The following is a 26,625-nucleotide window of genomic DNA, read 5'->3' as shown; positions in this document are numbered from 1 at the left end:
TTTCTTTGATGGCCAAAAAGTTACATTTTAGTCTCATCAGACCAGAGCACCTTCCTCCATACAATTTGGGAGTCTCCCACATGCCTTTTTGCAAACTCAAAACATGTCATTTTTGTTTTTTGCTGAAAGTAATGGTTTTCTTCTGGCCACTTGTCCATAAAGCCCAACTCTATGGAGAGTACGCCTTATTGTTGTCCTATGTACAGATACTCCAGTCTCTGCTGTGGAACTCTGCAGCTCCTCCAGGGTTACCTTAGGTCTCTGAGCTGACTCTCTGATTAATACCCTCCTTTCCTGGTCCATGAATTTTGGTGTGCAGCCATCTCTTGGCAGGTTTGCTGTTGTGCCACGTTCTTTCCATTTGGTTATGATAGATTTAATGGTGCTCCCAGGGATCATCAAAGATTTGGATTTATTTTTTTATAACCTAACCCTGACTGTAACTTCTCAACAACATTGTCCCTTACTTGTTTGGAGAGTTCCTTGGTCCTCATGGCAGTGTTTGGTTGGTGGTGCCTCTTAGGTGTTGCAGCCTCTGGGGCCTTTCAGAAAGGTGTGTATATGTAATGACAGATCATGTGACACTTGGATTGCACACAGGTGGACATAATTTCACTAATTATGTGACTTCTGAAGGTAATTAGTTGCACCAGAGCTTTTTATGGGCTTCATAACAAAGGGGGTGAATACATACGCACATGCCAATTATAAGTTTTTTATTTCTGAAAAATAGTTTTATGTATATATTTTTCTAATTTTACTTCACCAACTTATACTCTTGTTGTGTTGACTTTCTAGCTAATGCCGCGTACACACGATCAAACAATCGGGTGGAAAAGTCCGGCAAACTCAAGTTCGCCGGACAATCCCCCCGTGTGTAGCCTCCGCCATACTTTTTTGACCCGAAAGTATGGCGGACTTAGAAAGTAGTTTTGCACTCCAATCTTCCCGCCGGACTCGCATTTCGGCGGACAATCCGGCCGTGTGTGTGCCAGTCCCCCGTACTTTTGAAATTAACGCCCGGAGAAAAGTCCGCTCATTTCGAGCGCGTCTCCAGGTAGGTAGGGCCCACGAAGGAGACGTCGCTAGCCCCGCCACCTGGTATGGACTTAAAGGGGAACCCCAACGCCGAAAAAATTGGCGTGGAGGTCCCCCCCAGGTCCACATCAGACCCTTGTCCAAGCACGCTACCCGGCCGGCCAGGAAAGGGGGGGACGAGCGAGCGCCCCCCTCCTGAGCCGTACCAGGCCGTGTGCCCTCAACATGGGGGGTGCCTTGGGGAAGCGGCCCCCCCCACCCCAAAACACCTTGTCCCCAAAGCACCTTGTCCCCGGATACCGGCCCCTCACCCTATGTGAATGAGTATGGGGTACAATGTACCCCTACCCATTCACCTGTGAAAAAAGTTTAAAAAAAACACAACACAGGGTAAAAATAGTTTATTGCACAGCTCCGGGGCTCTTCCGTCTTCGGGGGGTCTTCTCGCCGGACTCCTCCGCTATCTTCTTCTAGCTCTTTTGCTAGCGGAGGAGCCCGGCTTTCTTCCTCGCCGCCACCCTTCTTCTGACTTCTGGGGTCTTGTCCCCCTCTTCGGTTCTTCTGCCGGGCCACCGCGCCTTCTTATAGCCGTGTGTGGGCAAGTAGCCCGTTCGGAAAGTCCGACGGAAAGTCTGCTGGATAGTCGGCTACGTGTGTACGCGGCATTAGACTACCTTTCTGTCCTTTATTTGTCTTCTTGACTGGCTGTCATTAAATCACCCACATTTAGATTTTTATTGATGCACTAAGTATTCATCATTTGATAGCTTAGATGAGACTTCCAACTTTTTTGAAACATCATTGTCCGCCTTTTCTATAATACTATCAATACCCTTTACATGCTCAGAAAAGCTGGAGAAGGGATGCTGTTTTACATCCTAAAATCAATGTGAGGATATTTCCGAAAGAATTCCTTCTAGCCATAATTAATTCTGCCAAACCAATGTTGCAAAATGGGCTGGACACTACAGTTGTGTGCCCCTAGCAGACACTCTAGGCTGCACAAGCAGTGCACATGCTCTCTCTTTCGTTAAATGAGCTTATTATGGCTGCTCAGGGCATTTAAAATTATGTGTGTACTGTGTGAATATGTGTTAAGCTCAGCTGTTTCAGCTAGAGAAGGGCAGAGCGAATTGCCCATGCATGCAGTTTGAACGGCCTAAGGGGCGCACAATTGTGTCCAGCCCAGTCTCCAAATGGCAGGGCGAAGGGTGATTGGAGGGGCTAGTGGTTTTTGAGGAGGGCCCCCTACACAGCTTCATGTGCAGTGGGAGAAGGTGCATCATCTAAAATAGAGGGATGCTGGTATGTACTATTCAAAAACATTGAAATGCAAAAGGATGGCCTCAAATATGGCCTTCTAAACTCACAGGTCTAATCTCACAAATGATCTATAATTTTTAATTCTCTTTTTAAGTTTTTTTCTGTTTCTCTTCTTCATTTCATAATGGCTTGTCACCATTAGTGACTGGTGATACAGTATCTCACAAAAGGGAATACACCCTTCAGATTTTTGTAAATATTTTATTATATATCTTTTCATGTGACAACCCTGAAGAAATGATAATTTGCTACAATGTTAAGTAGTGAGTATACAGCTTGAATAACGGTGTAAATTTGCTGTCCCCTCAAAATAACTCAACACAGCTATTAATGTCTTAATGTCTAAACCTCTGGCAACAAATGTGAGTACACCCCTAAGTGAAAGTGTGCAAATTGGGCCCAATTAGCCATTTTCCCTCCCTGGTGTCATGTGACTCATTAATGTTACAAGGTCTCAGGTGTGAATGGGGAGCAGGTGTGTTAAATTTGGTGTTATCACTCTCACTCTCTCATACTGGTCACTGGAAGTTCAACATGGCACCTCATGGCAAAGAACTCTCTGAGGATATGAAAAAAAGAATTGTTGCTCTACATAAAGATAGCCTAGGCTATAAGAAGATTGGATAGACCCTGAAACTGAGCTGCAGCATGGTGGCCAAGACCATATAGTGGTTTAACAGAATAGGTTTCACTCAGAACAGGCCTCGCCATGCTCGACCAAAGAAGTTGAGTGCATGTGCTAATATCCAGAGGTTGTCTTTGTCTTTGGGCTCATAGACATATGAGCGCTGCCAACATTGCTGCAAAGGTTGAAGGGGTGGGGGAACAGCCTGTCAGTGCTCAGACCATACGCCGCACACTGCATCAAATTGGTTTGCATGGCTGTCATCACGGAAGGAAGACTCTTCTAAAGATAATGCACAAGAAAGCCCACAAACCGTTTGCTGAAGACAAGCAGACTAAGGACATGGATTACTGGAACAATGTCCTGTGGTCTTATGAGCCCAAAATAAACGTATTTGGTTCAGATGGTGTCAAGCGAGTGTGGTGGCAACCAGGTGAGGCTTACAAAGACAAGTGTGTCTTGCCTACAGTCAAGCATGGTGGTGGGAGTGTCATGGTCTGGGGCTGCATGAGTGCTGCCGGCACTGGGGAGCTACAGTTCATTGAGGGAACCATAAATGCCAACATGTACTGTGACATACTGAAGAAGAGTATGATCCCCTCCCTTCGGAGACTGGGATGCAGGACAGAATTCCAACATGATAATGACCCCAAACACACCTCCAATACGACAGCTGCCTTGCTAAAGAAGCTGAGGGTAAAGGTCATGGACTGGCCAAGCATGTCTCCAGACCTAAACCCCATTGAGTAGCTGTGGGACATCCTCAAACGGAAGGTGGAGGAGCGCAAGGTCTCTAATATCCACCAGCTCTGTGATCTCCTCAAGGAGGAGTGGAAGAGGAATCCCGTGACAACCTGTGAAGCTCTGGTGAACAGCATGCCCAAGAAGATTAAGCCAGTGCTGGAAAATAATGGTGGCCACACAAAATATTGACACTTTGGGCACAATTTGGACATTTTCACTTAGGTGTATACTCACTTTTGTTGCCAGCAGTTTAGACATTAATGACTGTGTGTTGAGTTATTTTGAGGGGAAGGCAAATTTACACTTTTATTCAAGTTGTATACTCGCTACTTTACATTGTAGCAAAGTGTCATTTCTTCAGTGTTGTCACATGAAAAGATAATAATAAAATATTTGCAAAAATGTGAGGGTGTACTTACTGTAAGTATTTGCCACCTATTATTAGCTCTGCTATCACTGGGATTTAAATTTCTCAGCAGTTTTGCTGATACTGGATTTTTGTCACAATCCGAGTTATCTGGTGAATGTCAGCACTAGCTGGAATGAACATCTCAGTTTTACATATGCACACATTCTGTTCTCATAGTCCAAAATTCCTTTATGACTTCAGATCATAATATTGTGAAGCTTGCATAGAATTATATAACTGCACATACCACAGAGATAGATTTGATTTACTTCTTTCAGTAGAGAACTGGGAACAATGGAGTGCATGCCATGTGGTCTGCTGAAAAATAAATACAGTGCGGGCACAGAAAGACATCCTTTGTGCATAATTATGTTTGCTCTGAAACACGTGCACTTGATAAACAGAATGTGTTGAAATGCCTTCAAACAATGTTCATTCCAAACTTGGGTTACATCAGCCTGACACTTCAAGATAGAAAACAAAGCTTTGACCTTTAAGCAGCCAAGATGAATTTTGATTAAAGTGGCCATAGAAGAGATGAGAGTCGGCCATTTTTATCTGATTGATTGGACAAGGTTGACAAACTTTTTACTTGCTCCTCTCCTCTAATTTATGCCAGCACCAGCAGTGACTCTTCCTTGCTCCCTTCTCTTTGTCCTTCCCTATTCCACAGACATAAATATGAATGCTTAGGCAACTCTAGTGTTAACATTTATGCCAATATCTGGCCAAATAACTGTACTTCTCACAGTTGGACCATGCCTCCATAGCTCAGAGTTCTGTGGCCAGCTTTAGCTTTTATAACATGTCTGCTTCCATCAAATTGTCCTTTCCATCAAATGCAACATGCAAAATGCCCAACATAGTATAACTTTCAAAAATGTTTAGATTTGGGTTAATTAAGGGTTACAACCTTGGTCAGTTTTTTTTTTCAAAATGTATACCTAAACCTTCTTTCGGGGGCTATCCCTATCCTGTTTCGGTGACCATTATCTGGAAGTAAGGGGTTATCTCTCCATTGGGGACACAGACAGCAATAAACAAGGTTTTTAAAGCCCCGTACACACGAGAGGACTTAAGTCCGACAGACTTCCGAAGGAGTTCCGTCGGAGTTCTGACAGACTTTTCGGCTGAGCGGACTTGGCCACACACGATCACACTAAACTCCGACGGATTCGAACGTGATGACGTACGACTGGATTCGAATAAGGAAGTTCATAGCCAGTAGCCAATAGCTGCCCTAGCGTCGGTTTTAGTCCGTCGGAGTAGCATACACACGAGCGAATTTTTCGAAGGGACCGGGTCCGGCGGAGTTCCTTCGGAAAAATTTGAAGCATGTTCCATATTCTAAAGTCCTTCGGACTTTGGCGAGTCAAAAGTCCGTTGCAGCCCACACACGATCGAATAGTCCGACGGACTCAGTCCGTCGGACTTTGGATGTTGAAAAGTCCGCTCGTGTGTACGCGGCATAACTCTTCCCCAGTCTACTAAAAAGTATTATTATTGCTATATATGCCCCAATTATATTGGTATCCCATCATTTCCTGCTTTGTGACAACCATCACTGGGACAGGAATCGTAGGAAATCTATATAAATATAAAGAACTCAAAGACACTCGTAGACACTCCAGTCAGGTGTGATGGGTGCAGTGCACGTTCAGAGCACCCGGAAGTGACATCATCAGTTCCCCAGTGTCTCTGAGTTCTCCAGGAAGTGCTGGGAGCCATCAGTGCCCCCGCGGACCAATGGCCACGTTACCAGCGGCTTTAGGCAGATGAGCACCAGACTCCTTAATGCTGGATATTGTTTTTAACATTGTAAGTGTCATTCCACTTTTTTTTACATTAAAACTGTGATCATACTAGAGTAAACTTAGATGATGCTGCTCTTTTTGACCTTTGTGTCACCTCATTAGGACTTTTTAAAAGAAACAACCCCAGCTAGAGTATGCCAATAACCTGTGTTTTTTTTTTATCTCTAAGTCTAGCAATATGGTTACAAATGGTTGTGGAATGAGTCATGAGTTTTCATTATTTCTTATGCCGCGTACACACGATTGGAATTCCGGACAGAAAAAGACTGATGAGAGCTTTTCATCGGAAAATGCGACCATGTGTATGTTCCATCGGAATTTAGCTGTCCGAATTTCCGCCAGCCAAAAAGTGATAGCATGTTCTCAATTTTCCCGACGGAAAAACTTTCTATCGGTAATTCCGATCATGTGTATGCAATTCCGACACCCCAAAAATCATGCATGCTCAGATTCAACTACGAGACAGAAGCTATTGGCTACTGGCTATTGAACTTCCTTTTTCTAGTCCCGTTGTACGTGTTGTATGTCACCACGTTATAAATAATCGGAATTTGATGTGACTGTGTGTAGGCAAGACAGATTGAGCAGAAATTCCATCGGAATTCCGCCAGGAAAACCATCAGAGCTTTTTCCGATGAGAATTCCGATCGTGTGTACGCGGCATTATGGGGAAATTTGCCTTGATATGCGAGTGCTCTGGATTGCAAGCACATTTCAGGAACAAATTATGCTCACAATCCAAGGTTTTACTGTATTTTTTTTTCTAAAGCTTTAGTTGCATTAATTACCTGTTATGTAGTATGTCCATCGATGTGCAGGCCGCTGGACTCTGTATAAATCTTTACTGCAGAGTGCCTGTCCTCTTCCTGCTGCTGAATTTCCGGCGCTGTGGGGGTTAACAGTTTCAGGTCTTAGGGCTAAAGATTATAGGGACACACCCCATCTTTACCTCTCCTCCATTAAGAAAAAGTCTTTCACTAAATAAACTGGCTGTAACAGTCTGTGATTGGTAGAGAGATTCCTCTGGCTCAGACTCCCCCCATTCACAGACCATGTTACAGACTGTGGAATCAGTGAAAGAAGTTTACCCAATGTAGGAGAAGGCACAAGGGGGTGGGTCCCCATCAGATCATCTTTAGTGGAGCTGAGCCCAGAAACCCGAAGCCATTAACCCCCACAGCACCAGAAGTTCAGAAGCAAGAAGAGGACAGGGCAGGCTGGCAGTGAAGATTTCTACAGAATCCAGCAGTCTGCACATAATCATACTATGTAACAGGTAGGTGTCCTCTCCTCCGGCACGGGGGCTTCCACCATGCATCTCCTGTCTCCTCCTCCTAGGCACTAGGTGTCCAATAGGATTGTCTAACATTTTGGCCAACTGAGAAACGGGTCTCACGTCCTGATGGGTGGGGAGGAGATTTAGTGTGAAAATAGTGAATATTCGTTCACTATTGTCACACAACTGGGTGAATTCGGGCGCAGTGCTCGGCGCGCCAAGCCCACCCTTTTTTGAAGCCTGTTAGAGCCTCTGGCTCTAATCATGTGCTTCAAAAAACCCCACCTCCCATCCATTGGATTTCATAGTCTGTGCCCTGTATGTAGATCAGGGGCCGGACACATGGATAGGGGAGTCGGTGCCCGTGCGCCCCTAGTGGGCAGGCCGCCACTGCTCCAGCAGCACTTTGGGGGTGGAGGATGGCAAACTAAATGTACACTGTGGCACTATGTGGTATCTGATTTGCAACATTAGCTTTTAGCTTGTATAATAGGGCAATACATGTATACTTTAAAGCAAAATAAGTAAATACTCCAACTATGTAAAAAAATTGAAGTGTTTTATCTGGGATTTGTGAATTAGTATTCGGATCCAGGCAGTCTGGCCAGAGTACACAGACAAATCATTGACCTTCACTGCAGCAACAACAGCAGCAGAGCCTGGTCAGGAACATATCCTGAGTCTGCTCATACAACAGTGATGGAGCAGCAGCACACTCCCTGCTCTCTCCTGCTGTCAGCATGCTCACTGATAGCAAATATGAACTGCAGCAGAACCTGACCGTCTTCTAGTGTTGGGCGTCCCTCTCCTAGTCTCAGAGGTTCTTTAAAAGGGAATAAAGGGGAGTGATGCGAAGACAAATTCTGTGGCATTTAAAATACATGAAACCATCTTAAAATGACTATAAACTCTAAAAATGATTGTTTTACGTTTCTAGCATTTCAGTTTTGATATGATCTTTAAAAAGTTAAATCAAGTCTAACAAAGCTCTCCATGGCAACATAATGATTGACCTGGTTCCTCCTAAACTCGCTTGTAAGTTTTGAATGAATTCATAGTTGCTGTGCAGTGGTGGGCACAAACAACAGTGGGCTTCTGTGCAGCAGTGCCTGAGTCAGCACAGCAGCCGCCCACATGCCTGATATATACATAACTCTTTGCCTACCCTAATGGCACAAAAAAAAAAAGATATTAAATACAAGCTTTAGAATCATGGAAACTTTGAAACAACTCTTTATAGTATCTACTGATGATATTGGTATTATGATACATATGAAAAAGTCTTTATTATTACATTTTTAGAAAAAAGCCACGCGGGAAAAATGGCTGCTGGATGGATTAAATACAATGAGCCCAGAGGAACAGCAGGACATGCTGAGACAAAACCAAGAAGACCAGAATCAGATCAAAGACCTGGAACATAACATTGGCAGGTTTGTAATGTAGCAATAGTTGTTGGCTGTTTCCCTGTTGATGCAAGCAGTTTATGTTTTGTTTTTGGCAGGGATGGTTAATAGGATGCTGCTAACAATAATACAGCATTGCACATTTAGTTAGCATTACGGCTGCTTTCTCACATTCGTACGTCAGTTTAAAAAAATAAATAAATGAATTGTCTAATGATATAAATAGACAACATATGACAGATGTGACAGATGTTTAGCTGTTCAGTTTTTTGCAATTTACAAAAATGTATTCTTATTCATACCTGAACGTATTCCCATTCACTCCTACGCTCAGTGGTGACCCATCCATTAGGGGCACAGGGACCTCCCCCAATCCATGAGTCCGGCCCCTAATCTACATGCAGGGCACCAGACACATGGAATCCAATTTTTATTATTTTCTTAGAAGCACATGTTTAGAGCCATATGAGTAGAGCCTTATTGGCTTCAAAAAGGGTGGGCTCAGGGCGCAGAGCACTGCTCCCCAAGCCCACCCAGTTGTGTGACATTAGCAATTTAACATTCGCTAATGTCTTCCTGTTTCTCCTCCCAGGCCAATCAGGAAGTGGTTTCTGAGTCCAATTGGCCGGGAGTCCTAAGACCCGATTGGCCACGAGTCCTAACTCCTTATTGGCCAGGAGGAGAAGCAACCGCCTGGCCTTGAAGGAGATGCTGGGGGGAAGCTGCCACCTGGATGGGGTAAGTGCAGGGGCTTGTGAAGGGCCTGGCGGGCGACAGGCAATCGATCAAGTGACGGGGCAGACGAAAAAGCGATCGATGGGAGGGGGGGTTATACGGTTGGCAGGGTGGTAGAGGGGATGGCTGGCTGGCTGGGGGGGGGGGCAGGAAATTGAGCGAATCGATTTACTGGTGTTTTCTGGACATTTTTTGCAGCTTTTTTGCAGCTATTTACGCATATTACAAGCATTTTACAGCTTCGGGCATTTTTGTATAGTCAGTAGAAAGCACTAGGGGGAGCTGAAGATGAGATTAGGGGTCAAAAGCTGCTGTTTGAGCATAAAACGAGCCTCAAAAAGCTCATAAAACGCACAAGTCAGGCGTTTCTATTGAAGTCCATGGGACCAAAAACACTTGTAATCTGCCGAAAAGAAACTCATGTACTTTTTTGAGCTTTGGACATTTTGCTTCGGGTGATAGAGTACTCAGATGTGAACAGGGCCATTAAAATAAATGGGATTTGACTTGTTGAGCATTTTAGAGCTACAAGCTTCAAGCAGAAAATCATTCAGGTGTGAATGGGGCCGATCTTTCAGGATTGCTGAGAAACACTAAAGAATAAAACACAAATGTCATTAGGCCATGCTGGCACCGGCCTCACACTAAAGCCTAAACACACTATCAGTTTTTTTGTCTTTCAGCGACAAAAAGATTCTGTATTAACAATCCGATGTTAGTACAGCGATCCCCCTGCTCGGCTTTTGTACTCTGACAGGGGGGCACCAGGGGATGCCTCCCCCCCCCCCCACCAGAACACACCAGTTAGCAGTCAGATGCTGATCAGCAGACCTTTTCCGGTCATACCCCTTTCACAGAAGTCGTACGTTTGACCACCTTCTGTCATAACAGCTGCCATACACACTGGCCATGAACAGGTCAATACCACCCGATATTCAGCCTTTGTGTGCAGGGCCTTTAGGCCATAATTGGGCACCACTGTGCGGGATAATTTCATGTCTAATAAGCCCTGAAGATGTCATCTTGACAAAACGCGTAGGTTGGGGTTTATTGGAAGTGACGTTATCCAGAACAGCTATGACCGTTTGCAGCCTTAGTATGCAGCTGGAACCGGCACAGCTTAAAGAAATATGCATTGTATTCCTTAGTGTCGGGAGAGACACTTAAACCATTTAAGTGCAATGTATTGCTTTTAATGTTCTTAAAAATAGAGCGTTTTACATATGGACCATTTGTTGCTTTCCATCGTTATCCTCTTGAGTTTTAGAGAAATAGGAATACCATTTTGGAAGAGAACTGGACCTGTATTGTGTTTTGAGCGAGATAAGACAGGTAATTGCCTCTGGTGAGGTATTAGAGTGGAAGGTGGAGGATTCACAGGGGTGTGTGCACTGAACCAAATCACATTTCTGCAAGTTAAGATTTGGAGTGTTATAGTTTGGAGTGTTATATTTATATATTTTTATATTTATTGATGCCACATATGAATTTGGAGCACATATATTTTCTGACATATGAAATAAGATACTGACAGTGCTGTCATATATTTATCGTAATACCTGGGAAATGCCTATTTTGTATGGGATTGATGTGCGATTTGATCAAAACAACTGAATCCACAAATAATTGAATAGCCATAACTTGCCCCCGATTGATTTAGTCTCAATTTAAATTGGACTTGTTTTAAACTGAGTTGATCAGCCATGGCAGAAAATGTTTGATTGGGTGCAGCAGCACTGAAATACTTTGTTCATGAATGCAATCGATCAGATTATTACATTAAGTTGTGATAATACCATTGATCTATGAAACCGGAATGTCTGCCCACATCCCTGAAAAATGGCTACAAAATCTAACAGTTTCCTCTGTGGGACTTTTAAAGGCAGAAATTCCTTGACAACAAATATAATGAAAATATATTGATATTTTATTAGAAAAGTTTAAAAATTAATTGGAGACTTATTTCCCATAAGTCACAATAGGATGCATATATATATTTAAAAAAAATACAAAATAGATTATGACATTACATCACGGAATCAGGGATGCAATCGATAATTTATGATGATAAATTATGATCGTATCTGAACTACAAATTGAATTCCACTTCCCTGTGTGTGTTATATTGACTATTTCTATCGCGGGAGATTATTTGGAAAATAAATTGATCATTTCATGCAGCATGTATGGCATCCATAAGACAGATTGAATTATCTTCATTACAGGCATACCCCACCTTTAAGTACACAATGGGGTTTATTTACTAAAGCTGAAAAGTGCAAAATCAGGCTCACTTCTGCGTAGAAACCAATGAGCTTCTAACCCCAGCTTGTTCAATTAAACTTTGGTAATAAAACCTGGAAGCTCATTGGTTTCTATGCAGAAGTGAGCCTGATTTTGCACTTTTCAGCTTTAGTAAATAAACCCCATTGTGTACTTAAAAGTGGGGTATACCTGTAAAGTATTTTTTTTTTTAAATATTTAAAGCGGAGGGCCGTTTAAAAAAAAAAAAAAAGTCAGCAGCTGCAAACACTGCAGCTGCTGACTTAAAGTGGAGGACCACCCTGAAAACAAAAAAAATATTAAAAATTACAAAAAAATATAAAAAAAATAAAAATGAAAAAAAATTTTTTTTTTTACTTACCAGAAATGCCTGTTGCTAGGCACTTTCTCCTAATCTTCCTCTTCCTCCTCCGCCGAGATCTTCTGTCTTCTGTCTTCGTTGCGGCGTCTTCTGGGTAATGAGTCGCGCTGTGTTCTGGGAACTGTGTGTTCCAGAACACAGCGCGTCCCATTCAGAAAGCGCTGCGGGACTCGCGCATGCGCAGTAGCTGCGGGACTCGCGCATGCGCAGTAGGAAACGGGCAGTGAAGCCGTAAGACTCCACTGCCTGTTTCCCTTACAAGGATATTTTTTTTTTTTCCGGGTGGCCCTCCACTTTAAAAATATATACATATTTTTTTTATTTTTTTTACTATATAGCATGTTTAAAACATCATGGCTACTTTTTCCTTCAATAGGTAAGGTAGATATCCTTTGACACAATGACACAGATATTGTGCATACAGTAGCACAGTTGAGCTCTAAATAGAAGCAATTACTTAGAACAATGCCTTAACTGCTAATATGTGCTAAGCAGATTTCTTAGCATGGTTTTACTCATCTGATTAGAATACTCCTTTATGTTAGTTAAGGTCATGCCCCTTCTTTGTTTCTCACCTGAGTTCAGCTTTTCTTGTAGTTAGGCACGTTTCAATACCCTAGGCCATAACTTATCTGTATGACTGCTGACAGAGGTCACAGCGTCTTGTTAGCCTGGCTTATGGAACGTTCTATGATTACTGTTAAAGGGATGTTTTTCTCAGCTGGGGTCACCTTCACATTTCCATTGAACCTCTATTTAAGGGGAAAAATCTAGGCAAGAAGAAAAAAAAAAGAATTCATATATGTAATACTATAAATACTTGTATTAACCATGTTATTGGAATGCAATGAGGTTCATTTACTAAAATTGGAGTGTGCAAAATCTGGTTGAGCTCTGCATAGAAACCAACCAGCTTCCAGTTTTTTTTTTTTTTTTTTATTATTGATCTTTTTTATCAAAGCTTAACCACTTCAGCCCCGGAAGGATTTACTCCCTTCCTGACCAGAGCACTTTTTGCGATTCGGCACTAAGTCACTTTGACAATTGCGCGGTCGTGCAACATTGCACCCAAAAAATTGATGTCCTTTTTTTCCACACGAATAGAGCTTTCTTTTGGTGGTATTTGATCACTTCTGCGTTTTTTATTTTTTGCGATATAAACAAAAAAAACGCATTATTTTTTACTTTTTGCTATAATAATTACCCCCCAAAAATATATAAAAAAAACAATTTTTTTCCTCAGTTTAGGCCGATATGTATTCGTCTACATATTTTTGGTTAAAAAATGCAATAAGCGTATATTGATTGGTTTGCGCAAAAGTTATAGCATCTACAAAATAGGCGATTTTTATTGTTCATATTTTTTTTATGAGTAATGGCGGAGATCTGCAATTTGTATCGGGCCAGCGACATTATGGCAGACACATCAGACAATTTTGACACTATTTTGGGACCATTGTCATTTATACAGCGATCAGTGCTATAAAAATGCACAGGTTACTGTGTAAACGACACTGGCAGTGAAGGGGTTAACCACTAAGGGGCAATAAAGGGGTTAAGTGTGTCCTAGGGAGGGATTCTAACTGTGGGGGGAGGGGCTTCAAGGTACATGACACCGATGACAGGGAGCAGTGATCTCTGTCATGACACAAGCCAGAATGGGCAAATGCCTTGTTTACATAGCCACTTCCCCGTTCTGAGGCTCCGTGACACGATCGCCGGGAGACCGGCGGACTCAATGTCTGCCGATATCCCGGCGAACGTGTCATGGAGCCTCAGAACGGGGGAGTGCCTATGTAAACAAGGCTCACACGGTCACGCTGTATGCGGCGCGTGCATTTGCCCACTGCTGCCATTGTGCCGATGTATATCGGTGTGCGGCGACCGGCAAGTGGTTAAGTGGAAACATCTAGGCAAGAAGGAAAAAAGGAATTCACATACGTAATACTGTAAAATACTTGTATTAACCATGTTATTGGAATGCAATGAGGTTGATTTACTAAAAGTGGAGTGTGCAAAGTCTGTTTCAGCTCTGCATAGAAACCAATCAGCTTCCAGTTTTTGTTTTTGTTTTTTTTTGTTTTTGTCAGCTTAATTGAAAAACTTAGAAGCTAATTGGTTACCATGCATAGCTGCAACAGATTTTGCCCTCTCTAGTTTTAGTAAATCAGTCCCAATGTTTTTACAATAGCAGTCATATCGAATATTCTATACAGATAACTGTACAAGTAAAATACTTGGGATGATTTTAGGGTAACATCACCCATTCCAATTTTCCCATTCAAAGAACTGACACAAATTTGATAAGATAAGCTCTACACCTCAGATTCATGCCAACCAGAAGGGGACGGCTGTGATTTCTCGTAATCTTTTGAACCTTCTGCCAAATGTTTTCTTTTCCCTGGCTGCTTCTGTAGAGTTAAACCCCATAGATGTCTTAAGGGCCGTATCCTGACCCAGAAAAGGAGATTCCTTCAGCATGAGAAGGTGTATACGGTAGTTATTGTAATTGTAGTATGTTCAAAAACACGGGGCCAACCTGAAATTATCTTTTGGTGTACACTGAAGTCTGATTGGTTAATTGGGGTTTCTGCACCCTGCCCTATCCAAGCAGTATCATTCTGCGGATTTTACATCGTGGTTATTCCCCGTATATCAGTTATTTAGTGTAAGAGGCATTGATAAGTCCAGCTTGGGCCTTGTTAAAAGAAAGCTCCATAGGTTCTGATCAATGTTATTTTACAGTTTTTTCAAACTTTTAAGAATTTACTCTGTTGATTTTGTATCAGTTTTAGTAACTATATGCAGTATTTTAAATAAAGAGACGTGACCAGCCCTAGAATTTGCATAGACACAAAAATGGAATCTATCTATTCTTAGATCTGGTTGTATTACTCTCCATTTTTCAGGCTTTTTTCCCTTTTATTTTCTCTTGGTGATCCTGCCAATAACACACTTCTCGTTCACTTAGTATAAAGTATGTAATAAGAAATAAGGGTTGGTAATCTTAAGGCATATAGACATTTTTCCATTTTGTGGGTTTGCCTTGGCTGAAGCAACATTACCATAGAAACCAACAAGATGGTCCGAGAATGTTATAGTGTCTCCAGCAGATTAACTCATGGAACTTTACCCAAAACAACTTGACAAAAAATAATTGTTCTTTAGTAACATAAACTCACTGGCCACCTTATTAGGTACACCTTTCTACCCTGTTTCCCCCAAAAATAATACCTAGCGTGATTGTTGGTGATGGCTGCAATATAAGCCCTACCCCCCAAATAAGCCCTAGTTAAAGTCCTTGTAGGTCTTATTTTCAGGATAGGACTTATTTTTGGGGGAAACAGGGTAGGGCTTATTTGGGGGGTAGGGCTTATATTACAGCCATTACTGACAATCACGCTAGGTCTTATTTTCGGGGAAGCAGGGTAGCACCTTGTTGGATCCCCTTTTGCCTTCAGAACTGCCTTAATTCTTCATAGCATAGATTCAACAAGGCGTTGCAAACATTCCTCAGAGATTTTGGTCCGTATTGACATGATGGCATCACACAGTGGCTGCAGATTTGTCGGCTGCACATCCATGATGCGAATCCCCTGTTCCACCACATCCAAAAGGTGCTCTATTGGATTGAGATCTGGTGGCTGTGGAGGCCATTGGAGTACATTGACCTCATTATCATGTTCAAGAAACCAGTGGTGAGATGATTTGAGCTTTGTGACATGGTGCATTATCCTGCTGGAAGTAGCCATCAGAAGATGGATACACTGTAGTCATAAAAGGATGGACATGGTCAGCAACAATACTCAGGTAGGCCGTGGTGTTTAAATTATGCTCAGTTGGTACTAAGGGGCCCAAAGTGTGCCAAGAAAATATCCCCCACACCATTACATCACCACCAGCCTGAACCATTGATTCAAGGCAGGATAGATCCATGCTTTCATGTTGGTTACGTCAAATTCTTGCCCTACCATCTGAATGTCATGGCTGAAATTGAGACTCATCAGACCAGGCAGCGTTTTTCCAATCTTCTATTGTCTAATTATGTTGAACCTGTGCAAATAGTAGCCTCAGTTTCCTGTTCTTAGCTGACAGAACTGGCATCCGGTGTGGTCTTCGGCTGCTGTAGCCCATCTGCTTCAATGTTCGATGTGTTGTGTGTTCAGAGATTGTATTCTGCATACCTTGGTTGTAATGAGTGGTTATTTGAGTTACTGTACTGTTGCCTTTCTATCATCCTGAACCAGTCTGCCCATTCTCCTCTGACCTCTAACATCAAAAAGGCCTTTTTGTCCACACAACTGCCACTCACTGGATATTTTCTCTTTTTCGGACCATTCTCTGTAAACCCTAGAGATGGTTTGCATGAAAATCCCAGTAGATCAGCAGTTTTTGAAATACTCAGACCAGCCCATCTGGAACCAACATCCATGCCACATTCAAAGTCAATTAAATCCTCTTTCCTATTCTGATGCTGGGTTTGAACTTCAGCAGGTCATCGTCACCACATCTAGATGCCTACATGCATTGAGTTGCTGCCATGTGATTGGCTGATTAGCAATTTGTGTTACCAAGCTATTGAACAGTTGTACCTAATAACGTGCCTGATAACGTGCCCGATGAGTGTACATTCCACATTAATAATTATGCTACCAAAATTACTGTCTGCTGTAAATAATCCAGCATTGCTCCTGTTTCTTCTTGCCGGAGGCAGCTGTTTTGCTGAAGCCCATCCCCTGCACAGCAGTAAATCATAAAGCGGAACTAAGCCCTTAGATTTAACGGTTTCAAAAAAGAATTACATTTCTGAAATCGTGGGATTCCTAACTGTCACATTTGCTTGTGTCCTTAACCAAACCAAACTATCAAATGGCTTGCATCATAACAGATCACATGTGCTGCACCATGGCAGTTGCAGATCAAACGGAAGCAGCTTCCTTGGCTGTAAAGGATAGGAGGTTTTAATTCCGATTAAAGGCTGTCAGCAGATCGGCCTCTACAAACTCAGTAGTGCCTAAAAATGGAGAGCAACTGAGCCTGTGCAGAGCAGGGTGAAACAGTGTATTACTGGATATTAAACACTAAAGACACATATTTTTTAATGTCTTACATAACAATAATATATGCTATTCCTTCAATAGGGGCCAGTCTGAAGTGATCTAGCAGGACTTAGTTTACTGACTAAAGTTCCACTTTAAAGCAGAACTAAACCTTATTTGTAGAGGACTGTGAGCAGGCAGGTCTTTATTACAGAAGAAACATGCTATGTCTATCTGCAATACAACACATCTCTATCTACCTGCTCACAGTCTTCTACTACAGTACATACACATACAGCTCAGCAGGATGATGTCACTGTAAGCAGTAAATATAGATGTTTTAAGCGCTTGCTGACCAGCCACCGCAGTTGTACTGTGGCAACATGGCTCGGCTGCGCCACTAGGGGGTGCAAAATACGTTACCGACGTAACATGACGGCGATTCACGCAGCCGAGCCATGTTGCCACATTACAAAAGCAGTACAACTGCTCGCCCGTGCGAGTGCCCAGCGGTCGCGATCAGCGCCAGGCTCCCACGATCGCTCGGGGCACACCGAGAACCACTTCTCTGAGGGGAGAAGTGACAGATCATCTGTTCATACAAAGTATGAACAGAGATCTGTCATTTCCCCTGCACAGTCCCATCCCCCTTTCAGTTAGAACACATAATAGGGAAAACATTAACCCCTTGATCACCCCCTAGTGGTTAACCCCTTCACTGCCAGTGACATTTTTACAGTAATCAATGCATTTTTATTGCACTGATCGCTGTAAAAATGCCAGTGGTCCCAAAAAATTTGAAAATTGTCCGACATGTCCGCCATAATGTCACAGTCCTGATAAAAATCGCCGTCATTACTAGTAAAAAATAAATAAATAATAAAAATGCCATAAAAATATCCCCTATTTTTGCGTTTTTTTTTTTACCAAAAATATGTAAAAGAATATGTATTGGCCTAAACTGAGGGAAAAACGTTTTTTTATATATTTTTGGGGGATATTTACTATAGCAAAAAGTAAAAAATATTGCGCTTTCTTCAAAATTGTTGCTCTTTTTTTGTTTATAGCGCTAAAAATAAAAAACACAGATGTGATCAAATACCACCAAAAGAAAGCTCTATTTGTGGGGGGGAAAAAGGATGCCAATTTTGTTTGGGTGCAATGTTGCTTGATGGCGCAATTGTCAGTTAAAGCGACGCAGTGCCGTATCGCAAAAAGTGCTCTGGTCAGGAAAGGGGTAAAATCTTCCGGGGCTGAAAAGGTTAAACAAGGAAACATTTTCATTAATAAGATCAAACTATTGGTTGAGCTTTGTCATCCTACAATGTATCAGACACAGCACTCGTATTATTACTACCTTATTTGGAGTTGTATAATGCTTCCAATGGAACATTGATTTCTGAGCAACTGTAGAGTGCAATGACCTTTTCATCATCCACCCTATTTGTTAGCCTTTTATTGTTCTGTTTCATGTTTTCCTGCAGTCAGAGTACACATTGTTCTGCATTGAGCACTGATTAACTCCTCCATGTAGATATGCAGCAGGCAGAGCAGAGCAAAGAGATGCCCATATTGTATCCTATGGCCACACACATTGCCACATACCTTTATGACCACCCATCTAAAATTGAGTAGTTCCACCTTTTGCCACCAAAACAGCCCTGACTTGTCAAGGCATGGATGCCACTAGACCTCTGAAGGTATGCTGTGGTATCTGGCACCAAGCAGTCAGTAGCAGATCCTTTAAAGGGGTTGTAAACCTTTGTGTTTGAAAAAACTTCTGACACTGACTGGCCCCCTAGCCCCCCCTTTTTAATCACTTGAGCCAGTTTGTTCCCTTGGTGGAGACATGCTGTACCTCTCTGCTCAGCTCTTGATTGGATAGATTGATAGCAGCGCAGCCATTGCTGTCAATCAAATCCAATGATGCGGGCGCCAGTGGGCAGGGCAGAGTCCGCCATTCTGTGTCTATGCATGCAAATGCTGGACTCAGGAGCACGCCCGCAAGGTAACTCCCAGGGAGAGCGCTTCTCCCAGGGGGTTTACCGATGCGAGGAGGAGCGGCGAGCGCCGCCGGGGGACTCCAGAAGATGAGGTTTAGGGCCACACTGTGCAGTCTCTGTAAATCGGAGGGGTAGATCCAATCATGTGCAAGCTAAAATGCTGTTTTTTTTTCCTTGCATGTCCCCCTCATATCTACAGTGACTGCACTTCCAAGTGTACTTTTAGTGCAATTTCAAGTGCTCTTTGCACTTGTAGTGCAAAGTGGATTGGCCTTTCCTAAATAACCCCCACTGTCTCCCCTAGCTTGCCTTCTTCCAATACTGCATCCTGGTGTTATCTCTTCCCCAGGTAAGTGATGCACACACCCCGACCATCCACATGGTGTAGAAGAAAACATGATTCATCAGACTGGCCACCTTCTTCCATTGCTCTGAGGATCAGTTCACAGACCCATTGCAGGTGCTGTTGGCTGTGGACAGGAGTCAGCAAAGGGCACCCTGACTGGTCTGCGGCTACTCAACTCCATATACAACAAACTGCGATGCCAAATTTCTCTGCTTTCAACATATTAACCTCAGTGACAACATGTTTACTTGCTGCCTAATATATCCCACCCACTTTCAGATGCCATTGTAACAAGATAAGAAATTATATTCACTTAAAAGAGAAGAAATTACACTTTGCTAAAATGTAGTGAGTGTACAGCTTGTATAACAATATAGATTTGCTGTCCCCTCAAAATAACTCAACACACAGCCATTAATGTCAAAACCGCTGGCAACAAGTGTAAATATCCAAATTGGGCTCAAAAGGACAATATTTTGTGTGGCCACCATTATTTTCCAGCACTGCCTTAACCCTCCTGGACATGGAGTTCACCAAAGCTTCACAGGTTACCGCTGGAATCCTCTTCTACTCCTCCATAACGACATCACGGAGCTGGTGGATACCTTGCACTCCTCCACCTTCTGTTTGAGGATGCCCCACAGATGCTCAATAGGTATAAGGTCTGGAGACATGCTTGGCCAGTCCATCACCTTTACCCTCAGCTTCTTCAGAAAGGCAGTGGTCATCTTGGAGATGTGTTTGGGGTCATTATCATGTTGGAATACTGCCCTGCGGCCCAGTCTCCGAATGGAGGGGATCATGCTTTGAATTAGTATGTCACAGTACATATTGGCATTCATGGTTTCCTCAATGAACTGTAGCTCCCCAGTGCCGGAAGCACTCATGCAGCCCCAGACCATGACACTCCCACCACAAAGCTTGACTGTAGGCAAAACACACTTGTCTTTGTACTCCTCACCTGGTTGCCACCACACACGCTTGACACCATCTGAACCAAATAAGTTTATCTTGGTCTCTTCAGACCACAGGACAGGGTTCCAGTAATCTATGTCCTTAGTCTGCTTGTATTCAGAAAACTGTTTGTGGGCTTTCTTGTGCATCATCTTTAGAAGAGGCTTCCTTCTGGGATGACAGCCATGCAGACCAATTTGATGCAGTGTGTGGTGTATGGTCTGAGCACTGACAGGCTGACCCCATACCCCTTGAACCTCTGCAGCAATGCTGGCAGCACTCATACGTCTATTTTACAAAGACAATCTGTGGATATGACGCTGAGCATGTGCCATCTTTCTGTAGAGCAACAATTCTTTTTTTCAGATCCTCAGAGAGTTCTTTGCCATGAGGTGCCATGTTGAACTTCCAGTGACCAGTATGAGAGAGTGAAAGTGATAACACCAAATTTAACACACCTGCTCCCCATTCACACATGAGACCTTGTAACACTAACGAGTCACATGACACCGGGGAGGGAAAATGCCTAATTGTCCCCAATTTGGACATTTTCACTTAGAGATGTACTCACTTTTGTTGCCAGCGGTTTAGACATTAATGGCTGTGTGTTGAGTGTGCTGAGCAAATTTACACTGTTATACAAGCTGTACACTCACTACTTTACATTGTAGTAAAGTGTCATTTCTTCAGTGTTGTCACATGAAAAGATATAATACAATATTTACAAAACTATGAGGGGCGTAGTCACTTTTGTGATATACTGTAGATGCCTGGACCGGCAGCTAGCTCAGCCTCTTAGTGACCTGCCGAGAGCCTGAGCAAGCCGCTCCCATCCCCTCCACAGCCCAGCACTCCAGTGAGCACTGGGGGGGGGGGGGGGGGGGCAGAGCAAAGAGCCGGTGACTGACCGTCACCAGCTCTCTACAGCCTGCAGACTGAGAGCTGAGTGATCAGCAGTGTTTGATCGTATTGTCAGTGTCTCCCAGTGTTAGTTCTCCTACAGCCTGCTGTAAAGAGCACACTGGGACAGACTGACACTGGTTGAGACCCGTTTTGGTAGTGGAAAGCTTCTTGAGGATGCAGAGAAGTATTAGCAGAGTGTGGATATGTCCGCCAACGAGGGGGCCCCTGTGCAATGCACAGACGATCGTCTGGGGGGGATGTGTTCACTCTGCAAAGACATGATCAGTTATAGGGGTTGTGCGCTCGTCTGTCTGTGTGTCTGATCAGCACATAGGGAGGCTATGGCGTGTCCCTGCAGATAATCTCCCTTCCTCAGGAATGGTAGTATAATCCAGGTATGCGTTGTTCTCTGAACAAAGCAGAATAAGGATTCACGCCAATGGTGAAAACGGCAGTCTTTAAATGCATTATGGTCAGGATAGCGTCCATGATTATGAGGCCAGCCATGTGCTTCCTTGCTTTTACTGGAGAGCATGGCTTTCAGGTACAGGAGGCGGGAAATCATATACACTGCCCCTGCCCAGACACGCCCCATAGACTCCCCTAGTCGTTCATTGGTTGAGATTTGTATAACTCCTCCTGTTTGAAGGAATGCCTGTGCTTGATTGGCCGATTGTGAAGCTAACAAGCTCTATTGTAATATAAATAAAGAAAAAAAAAGCTCCCATTATCGGCAGGTCTGCCTGTGGAGCTAAGGCTGTGAGGATGGTGGCCATGTCTGTTTACTTGGGAAGATACGGGAAATGGGGTTGTACACAGATGCATTATACCAAAGACTTGAAAGGGTGCTTTATTAGCGCAGGAGACATGGATTACGCATAGCGTAAAGTGGAATTTCCACAACAAACCCAAACTTCTCTTTTAATCTGTCAATGGTCATACATTTATGGGTGATGTATGTTGTAGTAAGAAAGGATATAATGTAGCAATTCAAAGAACGAAACAGTGGTTACTTTTATTTGTTAATTCCCTCCAGCAATCTCTAGAATTGTTACATTGTATCTCACATTATGTCTTTCCTCATACTCAGCAGCTCCATCTAGTGGCCACAATGCAATATTTTACTACTTTACTTGGGTCAGAAGAGAAAATAGCTTAAGGAACATCTGTTTCAGATTACAAATGGATGAATGGCTATGCAAATTTTTATATATATATATATATATACCTCTAAGTGTTATATAAATTAAGCACACATTTACATATCTTTTATAGAAATAATAAATTGTAAAGCTAACAATGTTAAACAAATGTTTTGAAATGAAAAGCCTTACAGTAGGCCTCACATGTAAATGATAAAAGAGGGTTATTTCTGTAGGCACCTTAACTTCGGACACCATCTAAAAACCTTTTTATTTTCTTTGTGTAGAAAAGGGTTAAAACTTTTGTCAGACTGATTTTCTGTTGTGTCCCTGTTGTAGAGATTGCTCGGACCTTTTGTCACAGTGATAGTGATTATTGATTCAGGAAGTAAGTGTGAATCATCCCAACAGGGAAAAGGCACAGTAGAACTTATAGTTCTTTCCTATTCTATTCTAAATGAAAAAAAAAAAAAAAGATGTGTTTGATTCACACATTTATGGACACATTTATTTTAAAGTGGAACTGCAGTCTGCTCACATAATCTGTAATAAAAATATATTTGCCACTCTGAAGCTTCCCTCCAACCACTTTGCATCTTATTTAATATATACTGTGATTCTGTACTTGCCAAATATGCTGCAGACATCTCCCTCCACTCCAAGTCTGCAGCCATTTTAACTGTGGGCAGCTGAAGCTGCTGCCTGTTCACTTCCTGGATTTACACAGACACACAAAGACACCTCCAGCTCTGCAGCTCTCATAGGCCCTCTTATTACTCATCCCCCTCCCTTCCTGGCAAACTTTCAGCAGAGTGAGAGAGAGAGAGAGAGAGAGAGAGAGAGAGAGAGAGAGAGAGAGAGAGCTGTGAATGATGTCATAAGCCTAGACTTTTTACCAGAAAAGAAACAGGAAGTGGGTTCTGCAATGTATTTACTGGCAGAAAAAAAATGTTTTACTATCCAAAGTTAAAACAACAAGGGCAGAATATTTAATATATGGAAAGATGAAAAAATGACTGAAGGTCCACTTTAAATGAAGTGCATCTACACACCACAATTTCTGTTCATTCCCATGGATATCTATGCTTAGGTAGAATTTATGCAGAGCCATCATCAGCAATGAATGGGGACTATGTGACACATAAGCATAATCTAGGTTCACATCTATGCAGCTGTGCTTGACGTGTTTTCAGATATGTTTTGCAGTGCTTTTTGTATTTTTAAACCCTTTTTTTATGCATTTTTGCATGCAGTTTTCATGCATTTTGCGCTTTACATTTTTTTTCTCTTTAAACACGCTGTACATTGCTGGTTGCTAAGGAGAAGCCGGCGCATCCTTAACAACCAATAACTCATCAGCTGTCAGTGGGGTTTCCCGCTGACAGCTGAATGTGAAAATAAAATTGGGTGACGTCATCGGATAGCCACTTTCCATGGCTATATAAGGAAAGGCAGACAGCGGGAGACAACAACGAATGAACTAAGACAGCTTTAGAAGAAGATCATTTTTACAATTTTTAGTGGTTAAGCGGCGAGAAAAAAGACAGATCAAGGAGAAGACAGCACAAGGAGAAGATAGCTGAAGGAGAAGACAGCACCAGGGGGAGAAGGAACTACCAGAGAAAGAAGACATTGGAGCTACGTCGGAGGACATTTTTCATTTTTAATAAAGCACCTGTCAAAAACCGTCTCTTGTTTTTTTTAACACTTCACTGCTTTTTGGGTTGAATGGGTAGGGGTACAATGTTCTTATTCACATAGGGGGGGCCTGCTTTCTTAAAGGGGGTTTCCAGATTCCGATAAGCCCCCTGCCTACAGACCCTCACAACCACCCATCCCCCATGTTGAGGGCATGTGGCCTGGTTTGGTTCAGGAGGGGGGCGCTCACTCCTCCCCTCCCTTTCCTGACCTGCCAGGAGGCATGCTCGGATAAGGGTCTGGTATGGACCTGGGGGGGACCCCACACCATTTTTTTCACATTTTTGTCACATTTTTTTTGTTGCCGGAAATTTGTTTGTTTTTTACATTCAGCTGTCAGCGGGGAAGCCCACTGACAGCTGATGACTCACCAGTTCTTGAGGATGCATTGGCTGGCTTCCCGGCCCACTCCTTAGCAATCAGCTATATACAGTGTTTAAATGGAAAAATAAAAAACGCAAAGCACATCAAAAATCACATCACAAACACAACACTTGCGTTTATGGTACAAAAACGCACCGGCTAAAAAACGCATAGATGTGAACATGTACCATAGGAAACCATGTTAAATGGACTGTAGTGTGTTTCTGCAAGCTGAAAAATGCACTGAAAACGCATGGGTGTGAACCTAGGGTAAAGGATCAACCAGGACTGCTTTGAAGGAAGAAGGCTTTGAAGAAAAAAGTTCAGCATTGGAAAAGTCCATAATGAAGCACTCAGGAGCAGGACCTAGAGAATCGATTATAGCGGGAGGAGTTCTATAAAAAACAAGTTCACTAAAAGCAGAGTTGCCTTTGTGATTGGATTCACACTGTAGCTTTCTGTTGTGATGCATTAACACACACGCCTATGAATCGGCTACCAATATACCACAATGGAGAAAAATAAGCACATAATCCTCCTTTTGCAATGCAGTGCACCACAGTGCTGATGTGGGTTGTGATCTTCTTTACAGTGTGTTAGGTTGCCATTTACAATGAATAGAGCAAGTGCACTGATGTGCGTAAATTTGCTCCTATTAAAGTAAACCGATACTGAAGGAGGCATATAAGCTGGCATTGCTGATTTTTCAGGAAAATGCAGTTCCCCAACTGTTAACTACCTCCCGTTTGCCGTATAGACCAATGTTTCTCAACTCCAGTCCTCAAGGCGTCCCAACAGGTCATGTTTTCAGGCTCTCCATTATTTTGCACAGGTGATTTGATCAGTTTCACTGCCTTAGTAATTACCACAGCAGTTTCATCTGAGAGAAATCCTGAAAACATGACCTGTTGGGGCGCCTTGAGGACTGGAGTTGAGAAACACTGGTATAGACAAATGATGGCGGCGGGGTAGCTCTCTTGTTCTGGGACAATGTCATATGATGTCGCCTCAGTCTCACCTTGATTGCGCGCCAGCAGAGACATGACTGGGACATGACAATGCTCTTTACCCATTTGATCAGCTGTGTACAATCACAGCTGATCACATGTAAACAAGGAAATGCCAGGTATCGGCTCTCCTCTCCTCACACTGACAGCGTGTGAGGAGAGGAGAGCCGATCAGTGGCATTTCTTCAGAAGGGAGACCTGTACAGATAATCAGGGTACTGATCATCAGTGCCCTGTTTATCAGTGCAGCCCCAACAGTGCCCAGCAGTGATGTCAATCAGTGCCCATCAGTGATGCCAGTCAGTGCCCATCAGTGCCTGCTAGTGCTGCCCATCAGTGCTGCCCATCAGTGCCACCTATCCGTGCTGCCTATGGTTGCCCATCAGTGCCATCAATTACTGCCCATCAGTGCCACCTATCAGAGATCATCAGTGCTGCATGTCAGTGCCGCCTATGAGTGCTGCATATTAGTGCCATCTCATCAGTGCCGCCTCATCAGCACCCATCAGTACAGCCTCATCAGTGCACATCAGTGAAGGAGAAAAATTACCTATTTAAAATATTTTCTAAAAGAAGCTGCAGGAAAAAAAATGTAGTATTTTTTAGTTTTTTAGCAAAAAATAAAAAACACAGTGGTGGTTAAATACCATCAAAAGAAAGCACTATTTATGTGAAAAAATTATAAAAATGTAATTTGGTTACAGCATTGCATGACCGCGTAATTGTCATTAAAAATGTGACAGTGTTGAAAGCTGAAAATTGGCGTGGATAGGAAGGGGGTGAAGTTGTCAATCTAATCCAACGGCCTCCGTATTTTCTGAGTCATTGACCCAGAACAAGTATTTTGTAGTTCTTAGAGAATCCCACTACTAAAATATATTTTTGTTCATCTATACAGTATTATAGGTCAGTAAAGCACGGTGCAGGTTTCCATTACTATTAAACTTTTATAGCTGTTGCAGGGTCTTTGAAATTTGTTGTTGATTAGGTAATATTTCCGTTCAATTTAATTGTTTTCTGACTATTAGCTTTTGATTATGGGTTACAATTGAGATACTCATTGAAAGAGTAGTGAACTTAATGGCCAAGACAAGAACTTTTTGATAGCACACATCGGTCAGTCAAATGTAGCATATTTGTATATAACCACAGTGGC

The 26,625-nt window shown here is 42.8% G+C and overlaps 1 protein-coding gene across 1 annotated transcript in view; it reads left to right on the top strand.

Moving 5' to 3' along the window:
• PALMD (palmdelphin) overlaps window positions 1–26,625 on the top strand; it is a 95,487-nt gene that overhangs the window by 39,493 nt on the left and 29,369 nt on the right. Inside the window, exon 3 of the mRNA XM_077452852.1 lies at window positions 8,532–8,662. Coding sequence (XP_077308978.1) covers window positions 8,532–8,662 — 131 coding nt within the window. The remainder of the gene's footprint in view (window positions 1–8,531; window positions 8,663–26,625) is intronic.

This window comes from Lithobates pipiens, unplaced genomic scaffold (assembly GCF_037356315.1).
Source record: "Lithobates pipiens isolate NorthernLeopardFrog02 unplaced genomic scaffold, aLitPip1_a1.2 Scaffold_23, whole genome shotgun sequence".
NCBI lineage: Eukaryota > Metazoa > Chordata > Amphibia > Anura > Ranidae > Lithobates > Lithobates pipiens.
Note: the sequence above shows the minus strand (reverse complement) of the source record. Positions and strands in the feature narration are given on the sequence as shown.